This window comes from Poecilia reticulata, linkage group LG21, assembly GCF_000633615.1.
Source record: "Poecilia reticulata strain Guanapo linkage group LG21, Guppy_female_1.0+MT, whole genome shotgun sequence".
Lineage (NCBI taxonomy): Eukaryota > Metazoa > Chordata > Actinopteri > Cyprinodontiformes > Poeciliidae > Poecilia > Poecilia reticulata.
The window spans coordinates 11136566-11161657 of record NC_024351.1 but is presented as its reverse complement, the minus strand read 5'-3'; the positions used below and the strand labels follow the sequence as shown (position 1 = coordinate 11161657).

The following is a 25092-nucleotide window of genomic DNA, read 5'->3' as shown; positions in this document are numbered from 1 at the left end:
GCGATCAAAGTCCTCTTGAACCCAGAAAAGTGTATTTACTTCACTGATTGACAACACGGACAGAGTTTCCATTCTTTATTATTAAAAGTTCTAGCCAACATAGTAAAATAAGTTATACATCTGGCCATCGATTTACACATTTCCTTTATATGGTTTGTAATGAACCGACATGTTTGGGGAAGAAAAAGGGATTCCTGAAATGTTAAAACCAAAACTTCTCATCTCTTGCTTTTTTTTTAAAATTTTTTTTTTATAATTTCCACAGGAAACATTAAAAAAATATGTCCCTCTAAATCACTTATTTTTAAAAAGATCAACACAACTTGTATTGCACAATAACCTGCAAAGAAAAGTTCTCAACTCATAAATTTCAGACACATAATTTCTGATTGTTTTTTTTTTTAAAGACCTTATATTTTAATAAACATCATTGCAATTTCGTATGACAGAAAACTGAAAGCCATCATGACCTAATGTTTGGACTTGATTTGTTATCGTGTTACTCTACAGTGAAGCTGCGTTCAGCTCCGTTCCTTAGCGTTTTAAGGCTAGACCATTGCAGGTCTGACTGAATCCTGAGGAGCCTCCTGCTTCAGGTGCGTGTCCGGGGCGGGGCCTCTCTGGGGGCCCGCTGAGTTCTGGGGGTTACCGGGCGGCCCCCGACCAGGATGTGCAGGAAGGGGCGGTCCTCCAGGTGGCGGCACGCCCGGCAGCAGGTCCATGGGCGGGCTGATGTGGTCTCTCGGTCCTGGGAAGCGCATGTCATGAGGGATAAGTGGACGGGGCCCCAAAGGTCCACGGACACCTGCATGGACAGAACAAGGGAGGAAAAAAAAAAAGAGGAACAGCAGAGAATTGAAAGACATGAAAAAAAAAAACGTAACAGTTTTTTATACTTCAGAGTGTCAGTAACTCACTCAATTACCATAGTTTTATAACTACAGAATCAAAACACCTGTTAAAAACTCAATACCTTGATCAATTTAATTTTTAAACAGTTTTGCAAATAAAATCTGAAAAATGGAGTTGAGGTTTTATGGAAGAATTTGCTTCAACCAGCTACAGACTTTTTTTTTTGCTCCTTGTTTACAAAAGTTTAGATGCTCAGTCAGTCTGGAAGGAGATCTTCCCAGTTTCTTGTTTGCATTTAATCTGATCTGGCTTTCCAGATGGGACGATTGCCAGATACGCAGTTATAAAACTGTACATCTTTGAAAAGCAGGAGTAGAGCCTTCTGCACAAGCAACAAGTGGTTTCTTTCTTTTCCAGTAGCCATTTTACAACGCATACAGCAGTAAAACAAACTGACAAAATGTCCTAGATCTCCTCTTGGGCTGCTAGGTGACAGGCTACGCTCAGCTGGGGTTGCTAAGCGACAGCACAGTGCATGTGGATTGTGACTTAATCAATGAAACGGCTCATTTTTCAGACACCAAAAACTAACTCAGTGATTTCTTTTTAAGCGCTTGGGTTGTTTTTAGAAATATAAAAACTTGCAAAATGTTAATTTTGATTGAAACCAATTTTAATCTAATGGTACCATTAATCAAATTGTTAGCATTCCTAGTATGTGCTGTCCGTGGTTTCCACAAAATGACTAAACCAAACCCCCTTTAGAAAAAAAGCTAAGTGCTAAAAGCTGAAGTAAACCATAAACCTACCGAGCGGTGGAGGCATCGGTCCAAAATTATGCGGTGGAGGAGGACGGAAGTGTGGTGGTGGCGGGCCCCTTTGATCAGGGCCCAGTCTGGGTTGGAATAAATGTCCATTGGCAGGTCGAGGCCCAAACTCCCCGCCCATGGGTCCAGGCAGGGGCATACCTGGGTGTCCGTTGGCCGGCAGAGGAGGGCCGTGAAGTGGGGGGACGTTTGGAGGAAGAGGGCCTGGTGGGAGTGGGTACGGGCCTGGTCTGGGATGCCCGTAAGGCCCGGGTGGAGGGAGACGGACGTTGGGTCCAGGAGGGAGAAAAGGGTCATGTGGTCCCGGGCCTGGAGGAGGCCTTTGGACCATCGATCCGGGCGAGTCTCTGATTGGAGAGGCGATGAAGGATCCAGGTCCCTGTAAACGACGGGAGGAAAAACGACATCTAATGTGTGCAGTGAGAAACTTCCAGTGAGATCAGAGAGTAAAACGTTAGTCGTGCAGAAAAGAGATCCACAGTTATAGCCACAAACAAGAGGTGCTCAGTCACATGACCAGTTACCACAAACCACCATCCGGATCAATCAGAACCCCTTTCAAACATCGAGTGCAATTTGGTGCATCATCCGTGAGTGAAACCACAAACTTAGAAAAAAGAAATCTTTAAATGACCCAAAAAGAAAACCAAGTCCTTTATTCTCCTCCCGTCCCCAAACCCAGTGTTAGAGAGGAGAAGGAGGAGTTGGCGTGATTCCATTCACCTTCACACCAAGCACCTGGACTGAACCTTTATACTCACTGGCTCTGGACTCTCTGTGGAAGCCACAGCCTGACTTTCTGTTTTTATCTGTGGATCTATCACTTCAGTCTGTTTTAGAACAAGGACATTCACAGCTGAAACTTCTTTAGGAGCCTTTTATGTACAAACGGAGAAGAAATGTAGTTGTTACATCTGAATAATAAATGACTTACAGATCCGTCCGGGTTGGCGGGAGAGGAGCTTCTTGGGCCCATCATGTCTGAAAGATGAACAACCGAGTCTCAAGCAGATTTAAAGCAAACATAAACGATGTGACGTTAAAGCTTTCAGAACACACACCCATGCCTGGGATGTGTTTGTTTTCAGGGTAGATGCCATGTGGATCGGATGGAGGTCGAGGGCCTGAATGGAGAAAAACATAAAAAAAAAAGAGACTGAATAAAGAAGGCGAAGCATCTGCCATGTAACCAGCAAGTTTCACAACATGGAAAAAGGAAAGGAGGTTAGGATCAAAGTCTTTCATTTCACATCAAACTCTTCTGCGACACATTTGTGCCAAAATGTAACTTGTTTCCAGACTTGAATTTCCAGATGGATGAACAAATGGAGAACAAGATCAATGGTGGGATGCACTTATTTACAAATTGATGGTTGGATATAAGTCGGAACTATTAAAACAAAATCACTCATCGGTCACAAATCTGACCAATCAATCATCTTAACATTTTCTGTATTTCTGACCAATCACTGTAACTCAGTGATATTTTGACCAATGCCAGGACATCGTATTAAGCTTGTTAACAAGAATATTATTGTTAGCAATTTCACTTCCCTTGCTAGTTAGTTAATGGCAGGAATAAACCCAATCCTCTTTAATTTCTGAACTCACTGTTGCTTTCCACATTTTTAAAAGAAATCTTTGTCACAATTAAAAGAGGACAAAGTCAGAACTGCAACATTTTGTAAAAAGTGCCTCAAAATCAGTAAATTTAGGATGCAAAAAAATAAACATTGTAACATCATAGAGCAGTGTTTTTCAACCTCTGTGCCGCGGCAACTAGCGTATCCTGAGTGATCGTCAGGTGTGCCGTGGAACTTATCCAATTTCACCTACCGTATTTTACGGACTATAAGCTGCTACTTCTTTCTTAAACTTTGAACATACGGCTTTTCTGTGGATTTTTCTTCAACCACCAGGGGGCTGTTTAGCAGGAAGTAAATAATTGGAAGTCAAAATTGGAAATCAAAGAAGAATGTGCCAATTTTCATTTAGAACAAGCACATGCTAGCAGCAGGCACGACAGAGAAATGTTTTCAAACTCATATGATGCAGCTTCTAAGTTGAGGAGTATCGATCTGGCAGTGCAGGAGGGAAATAAAGCCTCTGCACGTAAACTCGGCGTGAACAAAACCGGATTTGGAGACGGAGAACTGCGTCCTTAATATATCCAGCAGTTATTAAGACGCAGCCCTCTGCTGGGTCCTTATGGGAAACTGAGAGCGGCAGATACCAGCGGCTTGTAGCCCGGTGCGGCTGATGTAAGTATGGTGCGCTCATAGTCCGGAAAATACGGTAATTGGTCTTAAAGATTTTTTGAAAATGAATTAAGTATCTTCAAATGATGCCGTCTCTGGGCGTCTTTGCTGTAGTAGTGAGTAGCGGCGTAATCATGTAATTTTTTTTAACCACTAGATGGCAGTAGCTACAGAGCATTTTACATTAAAACAAGAGAATTAGAGATGCATGAATGTTACTACAGTCATGCATCACATACGACAGTGTTGTGGCACTGTTCAGGTGTATCTTTGAAGTGGACATGTTAAGTGCAATTTGAAATAAGAAATGTAAAATATGATAAAAATAAATGTTTATTTGATTCCTATTCAAGACACTTTGATAAAAACGACTATATATGTCGTTTTTATCAAAACGACATATATACCCTGAGAATCCTAGGCACTGTCAGGTACAATAAAAGCAGTTAAAGTCCGCGGGAGGGCAGACTCCCCTAACTCTAAGTTAGTTAAATTCTGTGTGGGACGGCGGCGTCCCCTGCTAAAGGACGGCGGAGTCCTCTATGAAATAGTTAAATTCCGCAAAGGACGGCGGAGTCCTCTATAGTTAGTTAAATTCCGCAAAGGACAACGGGAGTTTTTTTTTTTTTTTTWTTTTTATTTTTTAAATTTCTCTCTTTCTCACTGTTTATTTCTGTTTTTATTTTAATTATGTAAAGCACTTTGAAATGCCTTGCTGCTGAAATGTGCTATACAAATAAAATTTGATTGATTGATTGATATAGTCGTTTTGACTATATATGTCAAAACGACATATATAGTATGTCAAAACGACTATATATGTAGTATCTTTTGACAAAGATACTACAGAGTATCTTTGTTTAAATGTTTGGTTGGTGGTGTGCCTCGTGATTTTTTCAATGAAAACAATGTACCTTCGCTCAAAAAAGGTTGAAAAACACTGGTCTAGAGGATGTTGAATAGATAAATAAATGGATGGACATTCTGCAAACAGGAAGGAGAAAAAAAGATGGATAAAAACATTCCATAGAAAACAGTTTGGAAAAACTAAAATTATTCAAATCTTTGTCACCGTACTTATCTAAACCTTGAAAATCCTTAAATTTCAGGCTTTATCACACCAGATAGGAACCCCGTTACCTTCATTTTAAAGAAAAAAGTCTAAAAATATAACACGCAGGGATAATCTTCTCGTGTCCCCTGCTGATAATGAGAGAGCTACAAAGATGCAATCAAATCAACTGCAACACACTCATAAAAAACACTTTGTAACGGGGAAATTTTCTGATGGTTTAGCCACAATAAATAAAAATAAAAGGCAGGCACCAGGAAGGAAATAAGTGCAGGATGCAACACAAACAAGAAGGAAAGTAAAGTATCGAGGTGAAAGCTGAAAAGAAAAAAGTAAAGTGTGAAAAGGGAAAGAGGTTTAAGGCGTTGTGAAGAGATGAAGTCCAGCTTTGGCGCAAATTAAAGTAGGTGAAGAGATCCACTTGGACTCACCATACGGGGCAATTCTTCGCCCTACGGGGGCAGAAGGAGGGCGCCTGGGACCCTCGATCATTATAGGAGGGGACGGAGCACCCCCACTCACAGGAGAGGGTCCATATGAATCACCTGTTATGACCAAACCATCAGCTTACTGAAAGAAGAGAAACTGCTGACAATGCACTTCAATAAGTGGTGATATTCCAGGATCTCCCAGACAAGATGGAGTCCACTTATTTAGACAAACAAAAAAAAGAACAACAGGACATGGCATCCTCTCGTTTTGTTTCTGTGGAATAAAAGTGTTGAGGAGAATAAACAACAGAAAGGTGGGATGTACCTTGACGAGGACCTGGAGGCTGACCGGAGTTCGGCCTGAACAGCGGCGCCCGGCGCTCATTAAGCTGTGATGTAAGTATGGCCAATCTGTCAAATTAGATTAGAAATCATCATCAGCTGCATGTTAGATTAACATAATTGTTTCAAACTAATTTATCTGATGGAAGAAGAAGAAGGAAAAGTGTGCTAAACCAAAATAGCTTGATAATTTTAATAACTCCTCACTCATTGCTTTGTCCAGCTTTCCGTCTACAACAAACCAGATCAAATTCTGATTATTCCCAATAACTGAATTGGGAATAATTCAGTTATTATTACTCACTTTTCACGCAGCTTTGAGGATTCTACCTTTTCTTGACTTAGAGCTCGCTCAGCATTGCGAGCATTCACCTGCAGACAACACTGAGAATTACTGTGGAGCCAAATTACAATGAGTCGCTTTTTACAAACACTAACAATCTAGAATGCATGGCAAAAGTTTTAACACATTTTTACATATTTTCAGGTGTAACAGTCTTTTAATGTGAGGCGTGGACTTGCACAGCTGATCGTTTAAAACATGGTCAATAAAGACAGTCCTTCACAAAACCACAGAATTAAAACAGGGTGAGGATTTAACAATAAACCAATGCAACTAAAAATCTGTAAAATCTTTAGTTGTAAGCTGACAAAATGTGAAAGTTTAAGTGGTATGAAAACATTTCTAGTTTTCTGTAATTTCTCTAATAAGTATGTGAATTCTCTGCAACTTACCCAGTTGGAATGAGTTTTGTTTTCCTGCTCTTTTATCTAAAAGCGATACAACAAAATAAAACATGGTTTATTAATAACCATATTATGGCTTTTTTTTGGTACACATTACTTTCATTTCTTTAACAACTCTACCTGCTCTTTATAGACCTCCTCTGTCTTCTTCATCTGCTCCTCCATCTCATTAATGCGCTGCCTTAAAAGTTTCACCTGCTCCTCGGCTTCCACAGCTTTCCCTCCCACCTCAGACAGCAGATTTTCTTTGCTGCGCCGCTCCAACTCTTCCTTTGTCAACCTCCTATGCAGCAACAGATTCACGATCCCATCAGCAAACAGGAACTGCTCCACATCTCAAACCATAGTTTCCAAGGAAGAAACTAACATATTCACATCTGTTTAATAACCGGACAAATGACTGCTGCAGGTTTTACTTACTGCTGCAAAGCATTTTCCTTCTGCTGATACATTTCAACCATGATTTCATTTTTCTGCTGCAGGATCGTGTACTGGTTCTCGATCTGACTCTTCTCACTTTTGAGGGCTCCGATTGAATGTTCCAGCTCCTGGTGTTTTTCTGTTTGCAAAACAAAGCTGCATTATTCAATGTGAAGCATTTTTGCTGTTATGCCAACAATAGTAACACAAATTGACACTTTAGAGAACTTATTTTAGGACTGACCCTCAAGTTCCTTTCTAGATTTTTCTTCATTGAGGAGTTTTGCCATGAAGCGGTCGCGCTCTTCTTCGATAACTGTGAGAGTTGTCTGGACCTTTCAGGGAATGAAGAAATTAAAAATGTTCAATCCTTAAAGCAAAATATCTGCTAAAGCTACAATGACATGTGAAAGAGATGGATATTAAATCTTACCCTGGTAACATCCATCATTTGCTTGATTCTGTTTTTTATGGCTGTTTTCTTATCAGCTGATGACATGAGAAAAAAACAAAACATAATTAGTATGTAAAAGAAGTAGAAACTGAAACATATCTGAAGAATTTTACTTAAAAACTTGTAAAACTTTTTTTTTTTTTTTTAAGTGACAAGCTTACCAGGTGCAACTTCACCATTTGCCAAAACACTCGTTTCACCTTTCTGCAAATCACAAGCATCTAGGTCTGCCAGAAGTTCAGACAGAACCTAAGGGAAAATTATTTTTGCTTGGGGTTATTTATTTTTTTAAATTATTATTATCATTTGTAAATGTACAGAAAGATTTTGGGTCAGCAGACAAACCTCCACATTGTGATCTTTGAGCACCACAGAATCCTCCAGTTCTTTATGGGACTTTTGATAAACTTTTATCTTCTCATTCAGCTCCTTATGTTTTTCCTCCCAACCCTTTATGGTCGTTTTAAGCTGCAGGGATGAGAAATGTGAGGGAAGAGCTTAGAAAAATCTGCTCTATAAATTGATTTGAAGTGTTTTCATCGTGTCTCACCGTTTTTTTCTCTTCCTTTAAAGCTGCAAACTCTTTCTGGAAACATTTGTGTTGAGCATTTCGTGCATCTTCTCGAATCTTGGCTTCATCCAAAAGAATAGTCGTCTATTACAAACCAAATATATGGGTTTAAAACATGTTTGAAGCAAGAAACTCACCAGATATAAAAAAAGTATGATGTAAGGATCGTACCTTAGCTAGAGCTTCCTGGATCTTCTTCCGGCTGACCTGCAACTTCTCATTTGCCTTCTCTAATTTTTCTAGCTGTCGTATAAAAACAAACACGTTGCATTGTTCATAAATTTGTGAACGGCACAAATTTGTTGTTTTAATTAATTAATAAGATGAAAAAGAAGGATAAGCTACCCTGCTGTCATTCTGGAGAGAGATGGCTCGCTCTTCCTCAAGTAGCTTCGAGTATTTGTTCTTCTCTTCTGCCATCTGTTCGTTCATCTTGTCGGCTTCGACAACTTTGCTCTGTAAAAGGCAACAAGAGAAAGTTGGGTGACCTAAAAATGTTATTTTTACAGCTGTAACAATCTGCGCAAAAGTTACTTTGTTTCATCAAATGAGCCAGTTTCTCAAAGGCAAAGTAAAAAAAAAAAATCAGACTCCTAAAATATTAAACTAATCTCGCCCCAATCTTAAAGGTAAAAAATAGACCCAGTTTCCCTTACCTCCAACGCTTGCATCCTTTTCATGGTGCAGCTCACAGTTGCCTTTGACTGTTTCTGATTTTCTTTCAATTGTTCAGTCTTTAAAAATAAGAAATTATAATTAATACAATTCTTCCAAGTAGTTTTATGATACCACATGATAAATATGATGTAGCTCACCTGCTTTTGGAGTTCAGATATCTTGGCAAGAGCATCACTCTTATCTTTAATGAGTGTGTGGATTTTATCCTTGAGCTTTTTCTCATCCACTTGTTTTCCACATAGCAAAAGTATAAAATCAGTAACGTTTAAACAAATGAATTGTGGTACAAAAAAATGACAACATCCCAGACTTACCAAGGTATTTACTCTTCTTCACCTAAAAGAAATGTGAAGATATACATCAAAAGTCTTATTAATTATTATGTGAGCACTATAGCATAAATTACCATAAACTGGGTAAGAAGATCCTGTTTTTGTATTATTTATGAATATTTTACCATGCATATGCAAGTCATATTTTTGCTGTTATTAAATTAAGCAGACAAAAACATATTCAATCACTTACTGCCAATACTGTCCTCCAGAAGAAGATGGTGAAGGTAAGCACTCCAATCAAAACTGTGACAACGACAGCTTGCCAAGGACAGCCAAACAACGTTTCCCCTGGCTTCCACTCCTCTGGCAGCAAAGAAATCATCTGAAGCACAAAAACAAGACAGGAAGGCGAAAATTAAGCTTGGAAATGGATGATTTAGGAAAGAAAAACAAAGCTGTGTAAGAAGGAAAACAGATTTCTATAATGCGTTGCATTTGAATCGTAATAGGAAAACCCATTGTCTCACTTTTTCTGCCCCATCTGGTGTGTGATGCTTCAGACTCACTTTGACAACTGAATATTAGATTTTTTTTTCTCAGCCTACTGTAAGGAATTTTATGAGATGGCAATAAAAACCTGCCAGCACAAAATCAATTTAGTGTTAAACTGATTTTAAGACTCAAATTTCCACAGCAAAACTCAAAGCCAAGCCTAACAGAAAAGGGGTATTGTACAAAGCTCTTGGAGAATAAAATCAAATGAAATAGAACTATGTGTGGGATTTAAGATTTAATTATCTTAATTTCTAGAAAATGAAACTGATGCAAAATAGTTCAAGTACATGAGCATGAAATTGTTTGTTCACAGGATCAACTTGGGATGAAATGGTAATGAGAAAGTATGGAGGCACCATTTGGTAAAACAGGAGAACTGACCCAGAGCCTAGAAAAACAAGTTAACATACAGAACATCTTTATGAAATGTTTACAGGTAATGTTATACTAAGATTGTATTTATTAGCTGAACTTTGATCAACAAAAAGGAGCTCATTAGAGGTAGGCCTCCACTACATTCACAAGCCAGTCTTATGGCATTATCAGACTATTAAGTATCAATATTTGGCTAATTGGATAAAGCTTCACCGACTTAAATGTCCAAATCTATTACGGATTTAAATGAACGAGACGCTGAACTTTAAACAAAACTAAACATTGCAATTGCATGTTTAATATTTTGTGCAGCCATAATAACAAAAGTAAAAACATTATTAAAGTCTTTCTCAAAGCATTTTTGTGCAGAGATTAAATTAAGCGAAAAACAATTGGACTTAGTTACTTTAATGTAATGCAACTCGTTTCCTGTGAGGTCCAACATCCTGTATTCAGCCCGCTTCATCTAAAAAGCAATCGTATAATGTTGAAATTGTTCTAATAGGAAGCTGAATCACCCTCAGAGGGAACTAATCCAGATGAAACATGATCAGAGCCAAGATAAACAACGTCTAAAATTGAGGTCAAGCTCGGTGAGTAAATTCATCTGCAGATAACACCCACCTCCTCAATTAGCAGCGAGCTAGAAGAGCATTTTAATTACCTTCTATCTGAGGTCAATTCAACAGTCACTTACATGTTGCAGCTCCTTTAGTAGAAAAACGTATATATGATCTTGTTCCGTTACAGGTGGTCTCGGTATTGTATCACCCTCCATGGCCATGTCGAAACAAAACGGGAACTAGCTAAACACTGTTTGACAGACACCGGCTAGCTTGTTAGCAGGTTAGCTACAGCTAAAGTAATCTGTTTAACCAAGACAGCCCTTGGCTTTCAAGCTCAGTTCGCCCGAAAAAAAAATATGATAAAGCCTAAAAAAATATTGAAGATCCCAAAAAGGTAAAGACAGGCGAGTAACAAGCCCGCAACAACAGCCTGCTAACGGTGTGAATCAGCTGTCATTCAGCTATTTAAAAACAATACAGTGGTTAGCCTAGCTGGGAGCCCGAACACGGCTAAGAGTTTAACTAAAAACGGAATAAATGAGCTAAAGTAATCCGACAGAAGGGAGTCTACAACACAGCGGTATTTAATGAGAACTGTATTCCAAAACAAGGCCCGTCGGTGCTGCTCTGAGAGCCAGCTCAGCATCGGCTGTGTTGAACTTCAGTCTACACCGCGACACAAGAGGGGGAGGGCCGTGCGGCGTTCAGGGGAAATCGGAGTTCAAAACTGATACGTTTTCTGCATGAACTGAAGATTACAACAACACGGTTCTATAAAAAAGTTAAATCTGTGGCAAAAGTTTGGAATGTAATGCTTTGAGGGAACATATACAAACGAGAGTTTCCATAATAACTATTAAATGCAAGTAGAATCTTTTGGAAATATGGCAACTTCTGAACTAAACACCATAATGACTAGATAACAGCTTCAGATTATTTTCATTCAAAGTATTTAACTGATTTTGTTTTGATAAAATTCACAGATAGATGGTAATTACTTTAACATTTCTAATAGGTTAATTCTTTGTCGAGCTGTGTAAGAAAAGTTTTTAATTATAAACGCAATAAGGAAAAAAATGGTTTTAATAGTTCTTGTGTTTTTCTGCAAGATCTGCTTAGGACATCTACAACAGAATCGCACCAAAGGTACAATGTTGTTTTTAGCTTTAAACTGTGTACTTTATATTTTTATAGCCATCTACTTATGTTTATTTACTATGTTAATGAAAAGGGTTCATTCAGTTGCCCTAATTCTACAAAACAGCATTTCCCTTCTTATAAAAGTTGTTTTCTCTAGAATACTAAGATAGAAATGCATTTCAGTTTAAGTTTCCGAGTTTGAGTTAGAACTCCAAATAGATTGTTTTTAGCTTTCCAGATCAGCTCCAAACGTATTCAGGAAACCCAAGAAATCTTAAGATGTAGCTTAAATATAATATGTGACACTAGCAACATATATGAACTTACCACAGTGGTCCACTCCACAGTTTTATTCTTGATTACTGAGAAGATGCAGCACATGTAAACAGTTCCAGTTGTAAACAATCCCAATTCTTCCTCAGGCTTTTCTTTCACCGTCTCCATATAGTCCACGGATCCTGACAGAAGTTAATATTAAGTTACATCAGGTTATCTGTTTCATGACCTGATTAGGTACACCTATTAGATCACTTAGAAGTTTGGTCAAATTTGACTCCAGGTTTATGGTTATAATAAAATGAAGAACTATGAAACCTTAATATCACATACTGAGTTTATTATTCCAAAAGAATACACGAGACTACTAACCTGAGGGATAATGTTGAACTTCAGTCTCAACATCCACATCCAACTGATAGTCAGGGGTGGGTTGAGTGACCTTTTCCTCTTCGTCCGACACAGTGAGGCTCGACTGGTCTTTGTTTTTATCAGAGTCTTCAGCATCCTTCTCCGGGATCATGTTTTCCTCATTCCAAACCACCTGCTCCTCTTTAATTTTAGTCGACTCCTCTTCCAGATCTTCTGCTACTGTCAGATTATATTCTTCATCAGTTTCTGGCACATTGTCAGACTTTTCTTCAACAATGGGAGGCGTCTCTTCTGCAACATTGGAGGGAGGTTGGTCTGTAGAGCAGAAATGGACAAACATTCTTTCAGATTTGTCTTTGCTACTGACAACTGATGCTCCAGCAATCATTTAGGCATTTATTTATGTAAATTTGAGTACATTATTGGGTGTGCTGTGGTGGCGCAGGGGTTAAGCACAACCCACATATGGAGGCCTTAGTCCTCGACGCAGCTGTCGCAGGTTCGATTCCTGGCCTTGGCGACCTTTGCTGCATGTCTTCCCCCTTCTCTCATTACCCACCTTCCTGTCAATTAACTATCAAATAAAGGCCACTAGAGCCAAAAAAATATTAAAATAAAAAAATTTCAGTACATTATTGACTTAAATCTGATAGTTTTTCAGTTTAGTTTGGTAATAAAAGGAAAAACATCACTGCAGGTGCTCTTTTTTTGGGGGGTATCAGTGGTTCAAAGTCTTATAACAGCTCTGATTCCAGCACATAAAAAAATAAAAATAAAAAATACTCGTTTTTCCATTCCTGAGGTGAACTGTGCACCCAATAAAAGAAGAAACACCGTGTTGGCAGTAAAGTGGCATTCTAGTTGGAAGAGTTATCTGAAATATCCGGCTGCCCGCTGTAGACCACAACTGCTTTTAGCTGTGTGAAAATTAACTCCAGATAGAACAAGATATTGGTCTCTATGGTTTTAGAAAGATGACTCTATAATCTCCCATCTGACTTTATTGATCACAGAGAAGATTATGTTGCAACAACAGATTAAAAAAAGCTAAAAATCAAACCTACCATGCGTGCTCTCCAATGGTGTTACTGGTGTTGCTAAAGGTGCACTGTCACTGGTCGTTGAGTACTTTTGGCGTAGGCTAAACGCAAGTTCCTGAAAGTCATCAAGCATTTCAGTTTCCTCATCCAAACTACTCGTTTCCGCCTGATGCTCGTCTTGTTTTTTTTCCCGGCTGTCGAGCATCTTCTCAATCTCATCGAGGATAGTGTTCTCCGAAGCCTCCAGGATGTTCTCGAGAGTACTTTCGACATCTTGCGTGGCATCTGTGTGCGACAAGCGAGTAGCCTTTAACTCTGTGTCCAGATCAGAGAACATGGCTTCCACTTTGAAGAGATTTTTGAGTCCCAAAAGCTTTTGGATGTGCTCTATTTTCTCCTCTGTGAAGTGCTCTCTAAGCAGAGACAGCCTCATTATATTTTCGCTGTATTCTGGCTCTTCAGCCGACTCAGCTAACAGAGTTGTTTCCTCCGTGGATTTTTCATTGATAACATCATCTGATTGAGCAGATAAAAGTGCATTTTCATCCTCAAGTAACTCCTCTTTTTCTTCATTAATCTCTTTATCAGTCCCTGCATCTTTTTCATCTTCTTCCTCCTCTATATGTGTTTGCTCACGAATCTCTTCTTCTTCCACAGATACTAATGTCGGACTTGTATTACTTTCAACATCTGTCACTTTGTTGTCATTTATCTGATCTGGTTTCTCATCGGTTATTAAGTGCTGGTCAACAGTGATATCTGAATCATTAGATTCCTTTAGCTCAGAAGATTGGTCCGGGACTTTTTCACTTTCAGTAATACCCAATTCCTGCTCGGACGTGGTTCTGCTTTCATCCGACACACCGTCTAAAAGTTGTTCTTCCACAACAGTGTTCTCCTGTATGTTATCATCTGTTTTGCTAATTTCTGGATCCTCTAACTCATCTTCATCTTCAGGTGTTTCATCGCCTGATTTATCATCATCGGGAGTGCTAACAAGATCATCATTTAATACTGGCTCTTCTGACAAACTACTCTCCTCTGTTTCATGGGGTTCTGGCTCACTGGGGGAGTTTGATGCTTTATCCTCTTGTTCCATTTCATCCTTGTGTTCACTCACGTCTTGATCACCCACATTTCCATCAAACAAAAGCTTCTCAGGATCGTTTTTCGTTCCGTTAATTTCTTGCTCCACAGAGTTGGATTGATGGGGATCTGGAGGAGGTGGTTCCATGTCCTCTGGATGTTTTTGGTTGTCTGGTAAAATGGGTTCTGTCTCAGTTTTCTCAAAACTCTTCTCAGGTTCTGCAGCAGTTTCCTCTATCTCATCCTCATCCTCGTCCTCATCATCCTCGTCTGAACTCACATCCTCTCCTGTGGTTTCTCCTCCCGTGACAACTGAAAATACTGCATCTCCAAGTGAAGTCCACAAGTTTTTCTCCTGTGTTCCGTTTGGGTCTTCTTTTTGTGCTGGTGGAAGTTTCTCTTGCTCTTTTGGAGAATCCATTTCCAGAGTGTCTGCGGGTTCCTCCAAGAAGGAAAGCAGTGGAACCTCCTCTTTATGTTCTTCTGGATGGTCTTGTAGGTCTTCGCTGTCCTCCTCTTCATACGGAGTAACTTTTGTGGTGATCTCTTCTTCTGTGACGACAGCATCAAAAGTCGTTCCAAGGGTGGGATTCAACTGTGGGATCTGCACTCCTTCAGAAACCGTCACCAGAGCAGACTCCACATCAGATTCATCTGTGGTTTCACTACTTTCTGGCATTATTTGCACAGGAGACTCTGTTACATTCTGCTGCTGCACTTCCTCGTCCTCTGTTACAGGCACAGTGGCTGTATTAGACCCTTCGTCTTTCAGCAAAGATGAATCTGTTGAAGTGTTTATTTCAAGTTTAGGCAAAGAGGCACTTTGGTCTTCATGAAGCTCCTCTGATTTAACATGCTCAGTTTGTGTGTCAATCTCAGTCACTTCCTCTACTGATGGCTTAGTTTCTTCCTCAATGCTCTCTGTGTCTTTTCCTGTTATACCATTATTCTCGCCATCATTCTCCTCGACAGACAGGCCTAAGAGTAGGTCTATGTCGTAAGAGTCAAACTTGTCATATCCAGTGTCAAAACAGACAAAATCTGTTTCCTAAGAAAAAGCATAAATGAAAATTACAATACATACTATGCTTTGCATTATTAGATATTCATACAGTAATTTAACATGCACAATATCTTCACATACCTCTGCTTTAATTTCAAGTTCTTTTTCTGTATAAAGGTGGTTTACAGCTAGAAGGTCCTTTGGGAAATATCCAAAGTTGCTTCCGACCTTTCAAGAAGAAATGGTTTTCTGTATTAGAACAATTTAAGCAAGAAAGTGATCATACATTAAACGCAGTATACTCACACTTCCTGCCCATAGGTCAGCCCTTTTTCCGGACAGCTTATAGTATACATATATAGTTTCAGATTTCTTAAATGAAAGGAACCGACAATCAGGTCCTGAGAAATCTTTTACAGCTTTTCCCCGGCAAAGAAGCACTGGAAAAGAAAAATGATACATATTTCAAGGATGCACATATTACTCAACTGACATAAACTGCAAATATCAGTCCATCTACTGGCAGGCGAGCCATTTAGGAAACTGCAATTCTTAATAAAGTAAAGAATGAATCTGCAAAGCCAGATGGTGATGAACTGGCAAGACATTTAATCAACCCCACCATTACATTTAAAATTTAAATGAAATTTAAATAGCAGAAATGAGCCGGAAAAGTGAAATTTAATGTTTTATGAGACAAGATAGTTTTCTGTTGTGATAAGCCACCAATTAAAAGATTACTAATCCTTTGATTTGGTGGCTTAACAAACTAGTGTGCCATTTTTCTTTGAACAAAATCACATATAAACTCCGAGTGAATTTGCTGCCCAGTCAAACACCGCAATTTCTTGGTAGAGAATTGTACTTTTGGTAGAGTGGGCACCTGTAAAGTCCTGCAGGAAAAAGAAATCAGGATCTCTGTAAAGCTTATCAGCAGAGGATAACAAAGTGCATTAAAATTCCAAGATAAACTGCTGTGCCGACTTTAGATAAAACATAGTAGAAATAACAGCAGCAGCAGATGGCACGGCTTCTAACATCACTGAACTTGGAGACTTCACACTTCAAAACAACTTGGACTCTGAGCCTTTACACTCATTCCTCAGGATCTTTCTTTCCAAATGAAATGCAAAATTTGTTTAATAAAGACTTTAGAGTACTGCGTAACAGTTCCTTTCTCTCTTTAGACCAGACTAAACACTTCTTATCCATGGGATAAGAAGTGTTTGCATTAATGCAATCCATTAATGCATTGCATTAAAAATCCTTTTTTAAACAGTTGTTACATAATATTCCAACCTTGGTATGTTTATAAGCCATAATTTTCCAAATGAACAGCAATAAACACTGATATTAATACGTTTAACTCCTTATATTTAATTATTTAAAATAATTATACATTTCATTTATACTCTAATGTTTCGACACGCAACTGCATAAATTTAGCAGTGAAGTCAAACGGCTGTTTGGACCGAGTATGGCAGTAACGTGAGCTTCTCAAGCCGGCCGGTGGCTAATTTTTGAGCTAACGTTAGCGAGGCAGGCCAAAGCCACCAGGAAGACAGCCAACACAACCTGAGTCCGCCCAAACTGTCCCTATTAAGCTACTTTTAATGTCTATCATATCCGCTTTTCGCGGTGTATGTCACAGTTAAACTGAATAACCGCAAGAGGCAGTCAAGGTCGCAAAAATCGACTGGCAACAAGTGACGAGATAAGGCTCAGTTTATGGCTAACTGTAGTATCGGGGAGAAGGGGAGACGACAGGACGCATCCCTGAATTTCTCCAAGACAGCAAACTTACTGCTGCACTCCTCGTCGGCGCATCTTTTAAAGTCGGAGAACCTCTTCTCCAAAGCTGCGGTTGAAATAAAGTTAAATAAAAGTAGTAAAAAACCCTGTCGGTAAAAGTGTTTTGCTGCCATGTTGGCAGTTTTGTTTGCCTGGCTTCTTGACTCCTTCGCTCGCTGGAGCATGAGCATTGGCTGGGCAGCGGGAGCCGACACGTCAGCAGATCAGATCCGGCTGCGTGTAGGCAAGGGTGGGCTTTCCCAGGATCTGAGGATGGATGCCCCAGGTGACTCCAGGAAAAACAGTGCAGGTGGAGATAAGAGTCAGCACATGAGAAGTGCAGGCTGCTCTACAAGTTTTAAAACGGGAACTTCTTGTTTGTTTTTTTTCCCCTCCTCTCATGTGATGCATTTCTTGGATCCTCCTCACCAAATCTGTTTCATTTCCTTTGAAAAGATCTTGGATCATTCCAGTAATTTCATCTTTGTGGAGGAGGTATTTGTATACTGGTACTTGAAAGTGCAAAAAAAGAAAACAGCCATCATGAATTATACCTTCTAACACTTGGATTATCTCTTTAGAGTGGAAAGCATTGAATTTTTCAATTTTTTGGATACATCACAAACTTTAATGGTTTGTGTTGAGACGCTTATCAAGGTCAAGTGCACTCACATGCTTTTACACACAATACATTGTCAATACTTTCACACAAAGGCCTTTGTATTTGTAACAGATACAGAACTGAATCATCTTCTCACTCTCATCTCCAAGGACACAGCAACTTAGGTGACGCTTTAATGGTTTGTATGCAAGTTTATTTTTTATGCAAGTCAAAAACCCAAAAAGTGTGGCATGCGTCTGTTAAAACATCCAGGGGCCGCCACTTTACAACTACCATTTGAGGTACGTTGCTTCCCAAAAGTGTACACACTTGTGTTTAAATGACAAGTTTGGGAGACTTAAGCATTCACATTCAGAGCATGATAAATAATGGAAATGTTTCTACTTTTAATGGGACATCTTGCACAATTCAACTGGGGGAAAAAAACCTGTAAAATAGAGAGTTCAAAAAGTGCAATAACCTGTTGCAGGATTCATCGTTCAGACATTAGCCTTTCCAAAATTCTACCTTTTTTTTGTCATTCTTTTTTCTATTGTGGATATAGTTGAACTCACTGGGACACTGTTTGTATGAAGTTATTTAGGTGATATTGTGTGCTGTTTTTGTGACCAAAAGCACATTTTAACTTTGCGAGATACATCTATTTTGGTTTCATCAGACCGTAACAGTTTTCCAAAACGCTTTTGGGAGATTTTTTCAGGCCTAGATGTTTTCTTTGGGAAAAATGCTTTTGTCTTGGAGTTGCAAAAAAAAAAAAAAAAAACCTTCTACAAACAAGGCTAAAGTCAGAGTGAAATCAATATCCAAAGGAGGAAGCTGTAACCTGATATCCAGGAAGCTAAACAAAAAAAAAAATCTGACTCAGTTACAACTAAAACAAAAAATATTGAATAAAAGGTGGATAATCTTATCTTACCACAGAAAAAGCAGAAATAAAACAAAATCAGAAAATATGGGGGGAAAAATAAGAGCCAGACGCTTCACAAGGGAATATTGTAAAATCAAACGCTACCCTTAACTCCACCTCTTCCGGGTAATTGAAGAGCCAAAAGAAGTGCATATTTTTATTTTACTTCCGGGGCTACACTGGAAGCATGGCAGCGACAAAACAACAGTTACTTTCAAGTTTTAAAAAAAAATTCATTTTAGTAAAGTAAGACTGATTAGGCTCTTAGAATTAGGCGATAGATTAACGGTGTAAAAAGCTAACAGCATAAACTAACGAATTAGCAATTCTCAGGAATATTCAAACAAGAATTAATTCTAAAAGGTAAGTGTGATTAAACTTTTGTGTTTCACGAACTTGGCTGTCTATTTTTCTGTTAAATTATATTACTGATGTAGGAAGGTTACTACTAATTCTTCAAAGATTTACTAAAACGGCTAACTAGAGCTCTTGAGTTAGCATTTCATTAGCATCTCTATGCATTTCAGTTCGTTTTTTTTAAACAAATTATTGAACACGTGTACAAACAAAACAAAAGCATAATTTTTGAGAGATGTTCGAAACAAAAACAACACAACCTACACAGATTTAATGATATATATTTTTAAGTTTATAGTATGTTTTCGATCAGACTACATCTGACATCAGTTATAAATAAAAATAAATATACCTGAAATGTTCTCAAAAATGTGACAAATTAGGGAATAAATACCGGCCAATTTTTACGTCTTTAAGTAAACGGGTGCTTTGCAGCCCTTAAAGGAGAGATCCACCTAAAAGAATCGTGATTGGGTGAGTATGATTGGTATATAAAAATGCATGTTGACTGAAATGGTGTAAGAGGTCAGTTTTACCAAGCAGTACAGCCAGTCAGAGGATTAGGATCTATTGTTTCTCCCCATATCCGAGTGTAAAAATATTTTCACAATATTTTGAGTACATTATTTAAAGCAGTATTCACACATTTTCTTGGTTGTAAAGTAGCTTTTGTTCGATATTAATAGAAGTTCCTTAGGTTTTCTTGTTCACTTGGAAATCTGTGGTGATAGAAAAAAAAAAACATTTCTTGTAACAGTTATCTTGGCTCACACATGTACCCCTGTTACATTTCAGAGTGTTCCTGGTCAGCTGATTATGGAAGCCTTAGACGAATATTTGGGCCTTCCTGTGGTCCCGGAGGATGAAAGCGACTCCTCAGACTGCAGCTCCAGAAAAAGACACAAATCAAAACTCCCACTGGCCGAATCAAAACGCCCACTGGCCAAACCTATGTGTGTAGGTGAGAAGTTTAGCATGCAGTTTAGCATGCTACATCATTTCCAGTGCACACCAAATGTTCATATCTCGGAGTCAAAATTGGTCAACAGATGCATAACAATGAAATATAATACCAAAAATTAGATTGTTTTGGTAATTTAGGTAGAAACCTGAAACTCATATATAGATGAGTGATGTAAATCAAGTGTTTACTTCTGTAAATTCTAATGATTAGGACTTACAAATATACTTGCATGTAGAATTATAAAATTCTAGACTAGGGTTGCGCAATCCATCCATCCATCCATTTTCTTGCACCCTTGTCCCTTAATGGGGTCGGGAGGGTTGCTGGTGCCCATCTCCAGCTAATGTTCTGGGCGAGAGGCGGGGTCACCCTGGACAGGTCGCCAGTCTGTCGCAGGGTTGCGCAATATATTGCAAATTTATTTATCACTGTACAAAGTATGCATATTGTAAAAAGAACTGCTTGCACCGATACAGGTATTGGTTAACTATTTAGTTCAAATGCTTCTAGCCTCTCTGTTTCTGAAATTAATTTGGTGACACTTCCTGTTAAATGCAGCATGCGGAGAGATGATAAGAAGGTTAAATCATTAGGAAATAACTAACTTATTTCATCATCAGCAGATCTCAGCAAGAAGGCAATTTTTTTCAATAAAACATTTAATTAAATTTTTTCCCCATGCCTGTTCAGACTGCTCATTATCTGAAACAAAAGTTATTGCTGGAGAGTGTTCAGAGAAAAATAAATACATGAATTATAATGTGAAATTAGTTCATATAATTCTTTGTAAAAAATAGTTTTTTTAACTGCTAATATAAAAAAAAAAAAAGTTCTGCTAGTAGTGCATACGTTGTAAAACCTGGATTTTGTTTTTCCTTTCTGAAATTCTCAGAGGCACACGTTGAAAGTGGCTTTCACAAGACGTGCAGGATTTGTCTTGAGCACGTCCGAGAAGCAATGCTGCACCACAGATGGCAGGAGGCTGCAGACTACATGGCCAGTTACACCCAGGTATTACAGGACAGAAATAAAGTCGAGGCACAGCCACATAAAGAGGTAGGTTGGCTGGTTTTTAATTATTCCAACATTTTTAAGATCTTCATGCAAGTTTCACTCGTGTTTGGGATTTGTGTTGATTCCTTTCACACTTTGTTGCAGCTCGTTTGGAGAATGAGCACTGAGATCCTTCACAATCTCCCCAACACAACAGTGAAAGACTACAACATCATATATGAACGAATGAAACACTCGGGATTTAAACATTATCTGATGGTGTGTGTGTGTGCTAGCAAACCTCAGTGCAGACATTTCCTTTTGTGCTGCGATTTTATGACCTATTTATGTCTTTGTTGCATTAGATTTGCCTGGAACATTCTTTCCACCTGATGCTCCACGGCGACATCGAAGCTGCAAAGCATCAGGTTTCCATGGCTGAGAGCTGGAGGCACGGGAAAGAGTCGGTTTCTCAGCTTCAGCGCATTAGACTGATCCAGGCCTACAGGAGTTTGCTGGATTACATAATGTGGTGTGAAAAAAAGTCAACACTCTCCAAAGACAGTAAGGCCACACTTGACCTCACACCATTAAAGGCATCCATTATTTATCAGATTCCTCTCTGAGACTTTTCCAAGTCTTTATGTAGTGTTACACTGCCCCCTAAGGGGCAAACAGAGATAATGCATGTCCATGGGAGACCTAACTTTGGAAAAACTGTTTATGTTGCAACTTGATTAGTTTCCTAATATCTGTGCTGGGTTTTTTTTTAGACTCTTTTGAATCTGACAGCCAAGGAATGCACACCTTCTTCAGACTTGCCTCTACAAATCTTCAAGAAATTTTGAAAAATCCAGGAGTTTGGGATCCCTTCATTCTTTGTTATGTTGAGGTCAGCACTGATTCAAACACTCTGAAAGGAAGGAGAAGGCTTGTGTTTGGAAATATGGATATTTTCTGCAGGCATATCATATATTGTTAAACCAATAATCCTTTTTTTCAATTTCATGTAATCTTTATTGACTTTAACCATGGTATACTATGGCTATATGCAGTGAAATAATGTAATGCACAAAATGGACTCAAATCCATTTATCTTTTAAATGGAGGTATATATATCTTGTATGTTTTTGTATGTACACAACTTTTTAAACATATTTTAGCATATTCTCAGTGTTAATCAGTGTAAAGAAACGTAGCAGCCTCCTGTCTGTGACTTTACCAGATGCTGGAGTTTTATGGAGACAACGAAGAGGCTCAGAAAGTCCTGAACCACTACGCGTATGACAACAGCTTTCCCCCAAATCCCAACGCGCACGTCTACCTGTACCAGTTCTTAAAGCGACACGACACTCCTGACAAAAAGCTGATGAAAGTGTTGAAGGTATAACGCATTATTTAATAATAATAATAATAATAATAATAATAATAATAATATTCCCCATATGACTTTTGTCCTCTATTTAATAAGAAAAAAAAAGATGTAATATTTTTGTATTGTACTGTAGCACCTGCATGTGTTAGTGCCAAGCCATGAACTGATGTTGACCTACAGCTGCCTCTTGCTTCAGTCAGGTAAAAGCAGATTGTTTTTCCAATAAATGTGGAATGAATAAGAAAACGGATGGAATCACCGAAATATCTCTCATCTTTCCACAGCTTGTCTACTTAAGCATAAGTAAGCATGTGCTTGTCTTTTTATTTTTAAAGAGAAACAAAGTCATACCCAGAAGGCTTTAGGAGTCCTCCTCGACATGCTCGACTTCCAGTGCTGGAGGAGCAACCTGGACGTTTGGAAGTGTTTACACGCCGTCATTCACCAGCTGCTGCAACGGTACGCGCACATCCTTGGACGGAAATGAGATTTCTAATCAGAAATTTCCTGCACTGCAACTGATTGACTTGTGCTAAATAACACCAGGGAGGAATGGGCGACTTCAGTCCAGATGCAGATGGCTCTAAGGAACAACTGGTGGCCCGCTCTGCATTTCACGAGCTTCCATGCAAAGAAAGACTTGGAGGAGAACAGCGAGCTTTTCGAGGTGAAGGCGTCACTGGTAGAAATCCTCTGTCCAGGTTAGTGGGTCACTGTTTCGAGTGGACTTTACTTGTTCTGACACTTTTCTTTTTCTTTATAGTTGTTAATACACGTGGAGCATTCATTTATTTATTATAAACCTTATATAAGATTTAGTCTAAAGTATTTATTCACACCTAACTTATTTGTTGGTTCTTTAAAACAGTAAATTCAACATATGAATGCCACAACATGTTTTACTCACATTTCTGGTAATTAGTAAGTCGGTAAGTGATATATTTAATTAAATTGAGATGAGATAAGTGTTCACTTCTTCCTACTCCTTTTCAAACAGAGAAATAGTGGCAAGCTAATTATTTTGTTCTTGGTTATGTATGCACATGTTTTCTCTTGTCCTTCTGGTTTTCTTTGTTTTTAAAAACCAGTTTTGAAATGAATAAGTAAACATTTAACCTTTTAGTCTGGAATTTAATTTTCTGATAAAAGTGTAGAAGAATAAAGATTTATCTACTTTAGCGTTTATCTATTTGTCAGTGTAGCGTTTTTACACTGATTTATGTTAAATTTACATGCTTCGTCTTTTAATTTGCCACCACTTGTTTTACCCATCACTATTGATTGAATTCATATTTTTGATGGAAGTATATAATAAAAATATTCCAGAATGCAGTTAATGTACTACATGTGCTCTAGATCTACTTTTCATTGGTTTGTTTCTCTCTCCGCAGGTCGATCTTCGCGGTACACCGCTGAGATGCAGATGCTGACCAGTTAAATGATTTTGTGTTGCAGTAATTATGTCTTGTGCCCTGAAATATTTTTAATCTTGCAATAAATAGGAATATCCACTATGTGGAGCTGTTGTTCTGTTTTTGTGTATTAGAATTTGTACATTTTATTTCAACCGAGAAGCTGTAAAAGTGAGCCCTTACATGATCCTTTTTCTAGCTTTTATGTTAACGCGTGTCTGACTTGGAGTGAGGCTTTAGCGTCAATAATTAATTCTTATGTCACACAGAAGCAGCAGTTTTCACACTGTAATATTTATTTCTTTAGGTACGTGATATACATGTAGCTACATGTAGTGTGACAGGTGGTTGAAGTTTTCTAATAAAGCTAATTCATTGTCATGACAAACTGTCAACATGATTACTTTAAAAATCTCACAGCATTTTCTCTGCTGATCTTGAGAAATAAATACATTGTAATTTTATCAATCCGATGTCTGGAACAATTCATTTTTTGAGTGCGCATGATTCTCCCTTTCAGATTTCATTCTTTCCTCACTTGCATCCATGAAAAGAAGGTTTAATTTAGCAAGTATACCTGTGTTTATATTAATAAGAAGAGCCAGTGTTTTTAGTGATTCTGTGTTGGTTCGCTGCAACTTTAGTGAAGCAGCAGCAGCTCAGTCAGGCGTGCTCAATGTGTTGCAGTTGTTACATAAACCGAAGCCCAAAGCGTTTGCCCGACAACAGGAGCAGCTGGAAGAGGCATCTGGGAATACGCGACACATGTTTAATCATTCACAACTCTGGGACCAACGAGGACTAATGGACTAATCAAGAGCAGAGTTCTGGATCCTGCTCCAGATTTTCCACTTTTAGAGTTAATTTGGTTCACAGCAGCCGAGAGCGATGGAGTGCTTCTCGTGTAGGGTTCTCCTCACATGCCATCTTATTTAAAGCATCTTGGGGTTTTGATTTCTTCCAGATCGCAACAGTTTGATTAACTGTCTGCCTTTAGAGGTTGATGCAACCCTCATGCAGCTTGGGACCACAGAGAGTTGAAAACAATAGAGCATGTACTCGATGACCCTTGTTGCTTCCAGAAGCAGCTGCTCGTGTCCGTGGTGGGTCGTTTTGGATCCTACTTGTGTTGATAATGTGTGTCGATTAGCGATTTTAAACACTAATGCGTTGCTATTATCTTGTGAATAATATTGCGGCAGAAAACAAAGATTAAGGCTGATGTTTAAGGTAGATATGCAAAGGAAGCAAGTTAGTGAAATCAATGCAAAATGTCTTAAACATGCAGCGTAGTCAGTTCTGCTGACATGTTGCGTCACAGGAATGCAGCC

General features: G+C 38.7%; 2 protein-coding genes across 4 annotated transcripts; one reads left to right on the top strand and one right to left on the bottom strand.

The window, feature by feature from the left end:
• Positions 1-62: 62 nt before the first annotated feature.
• mia3 (MIA SH3 domain ER export factor 3) lies at positions 63-17439 on the bottom strand. 3 transcript variants are annotated; one of them, XM_008397503.2, is made up of 28 exons: positions 17145-17439; positions 15647-15780; positions 15482-15568; positions 13276-15385; positions 12212-12526; positions 11891-12021; positions 9178-9309; positions 8967-8988; positions 8790-8878; positions 8631-8708; positions 8320-8430; positions 8146-8217; positions 7954-8058; positions 7749-7871; positions 7565-7652; positions 7383-7438; positions 7194-7284; positions 6950-7088; positions 6650-6812; positions 6518-6553; positions 6087-6154; positions 5766-5851; positions 5441-5554; positions 2741-2803; positions 2614-2660; positions 2441-2509; positions 1662-2058; positions 63-805 (listed from the first exon to the last, which is right to left on the bottom strand). In XM_008397503.2, the coding sequence occupies exons 1-28, from the start codon at positions 17320-17322 to the stop codon at positions 549-551; spliced, it is 5361 nt and encodes a 1786-aa protein (XP_008395725.1). In that variant the 5' UTR covers positions 17323-17439; the 3' UTR covers positions 63-548. The 3 variants fall into 3 exon arrangements, with proteins under 3 accessions (XP_008395725.1, XP_008395727.1, XP_008395726.1); XM_008397505.2 differs by lacking the exon at positions 5441-5554; XM_008397504.2 differs by lacking the exon at positions 2441-2509 and having other exon boundaries at positions 17145-17437.
• Positions 17440-18840: 1401 nt separating this feature from the next.
• On the top strand, positions 18841-24229 carry taf1a (TATA box binding protein (TBP)-associated factor, RNA polymerase I, A). Its single transcript, XM_008397506.2, has 11 exons — positions 18841-19023; positions 19813-19978; positions 20874-21037; positions 21140-21253; positions 21340-21538; positions 21748-21866; positions 22200-22358; positions 22483-22549; positions 22685-22808; positions 22896-23050; positions 23741-24229. The coding sequence occupies exons 2-11, from the start codon at positions 19834-19836 to the stop codon at positions 23785-23787; spliced, it is 1293 nt and encodes a 430-aa protein (XP_008395728.1). The 5' UTR covers positions 18841-19023; positions 19813-19833; the 3' UTR covers positions 23788-24229.
• Positions 24230-25092: the final 863 nt, after the last annotated feature.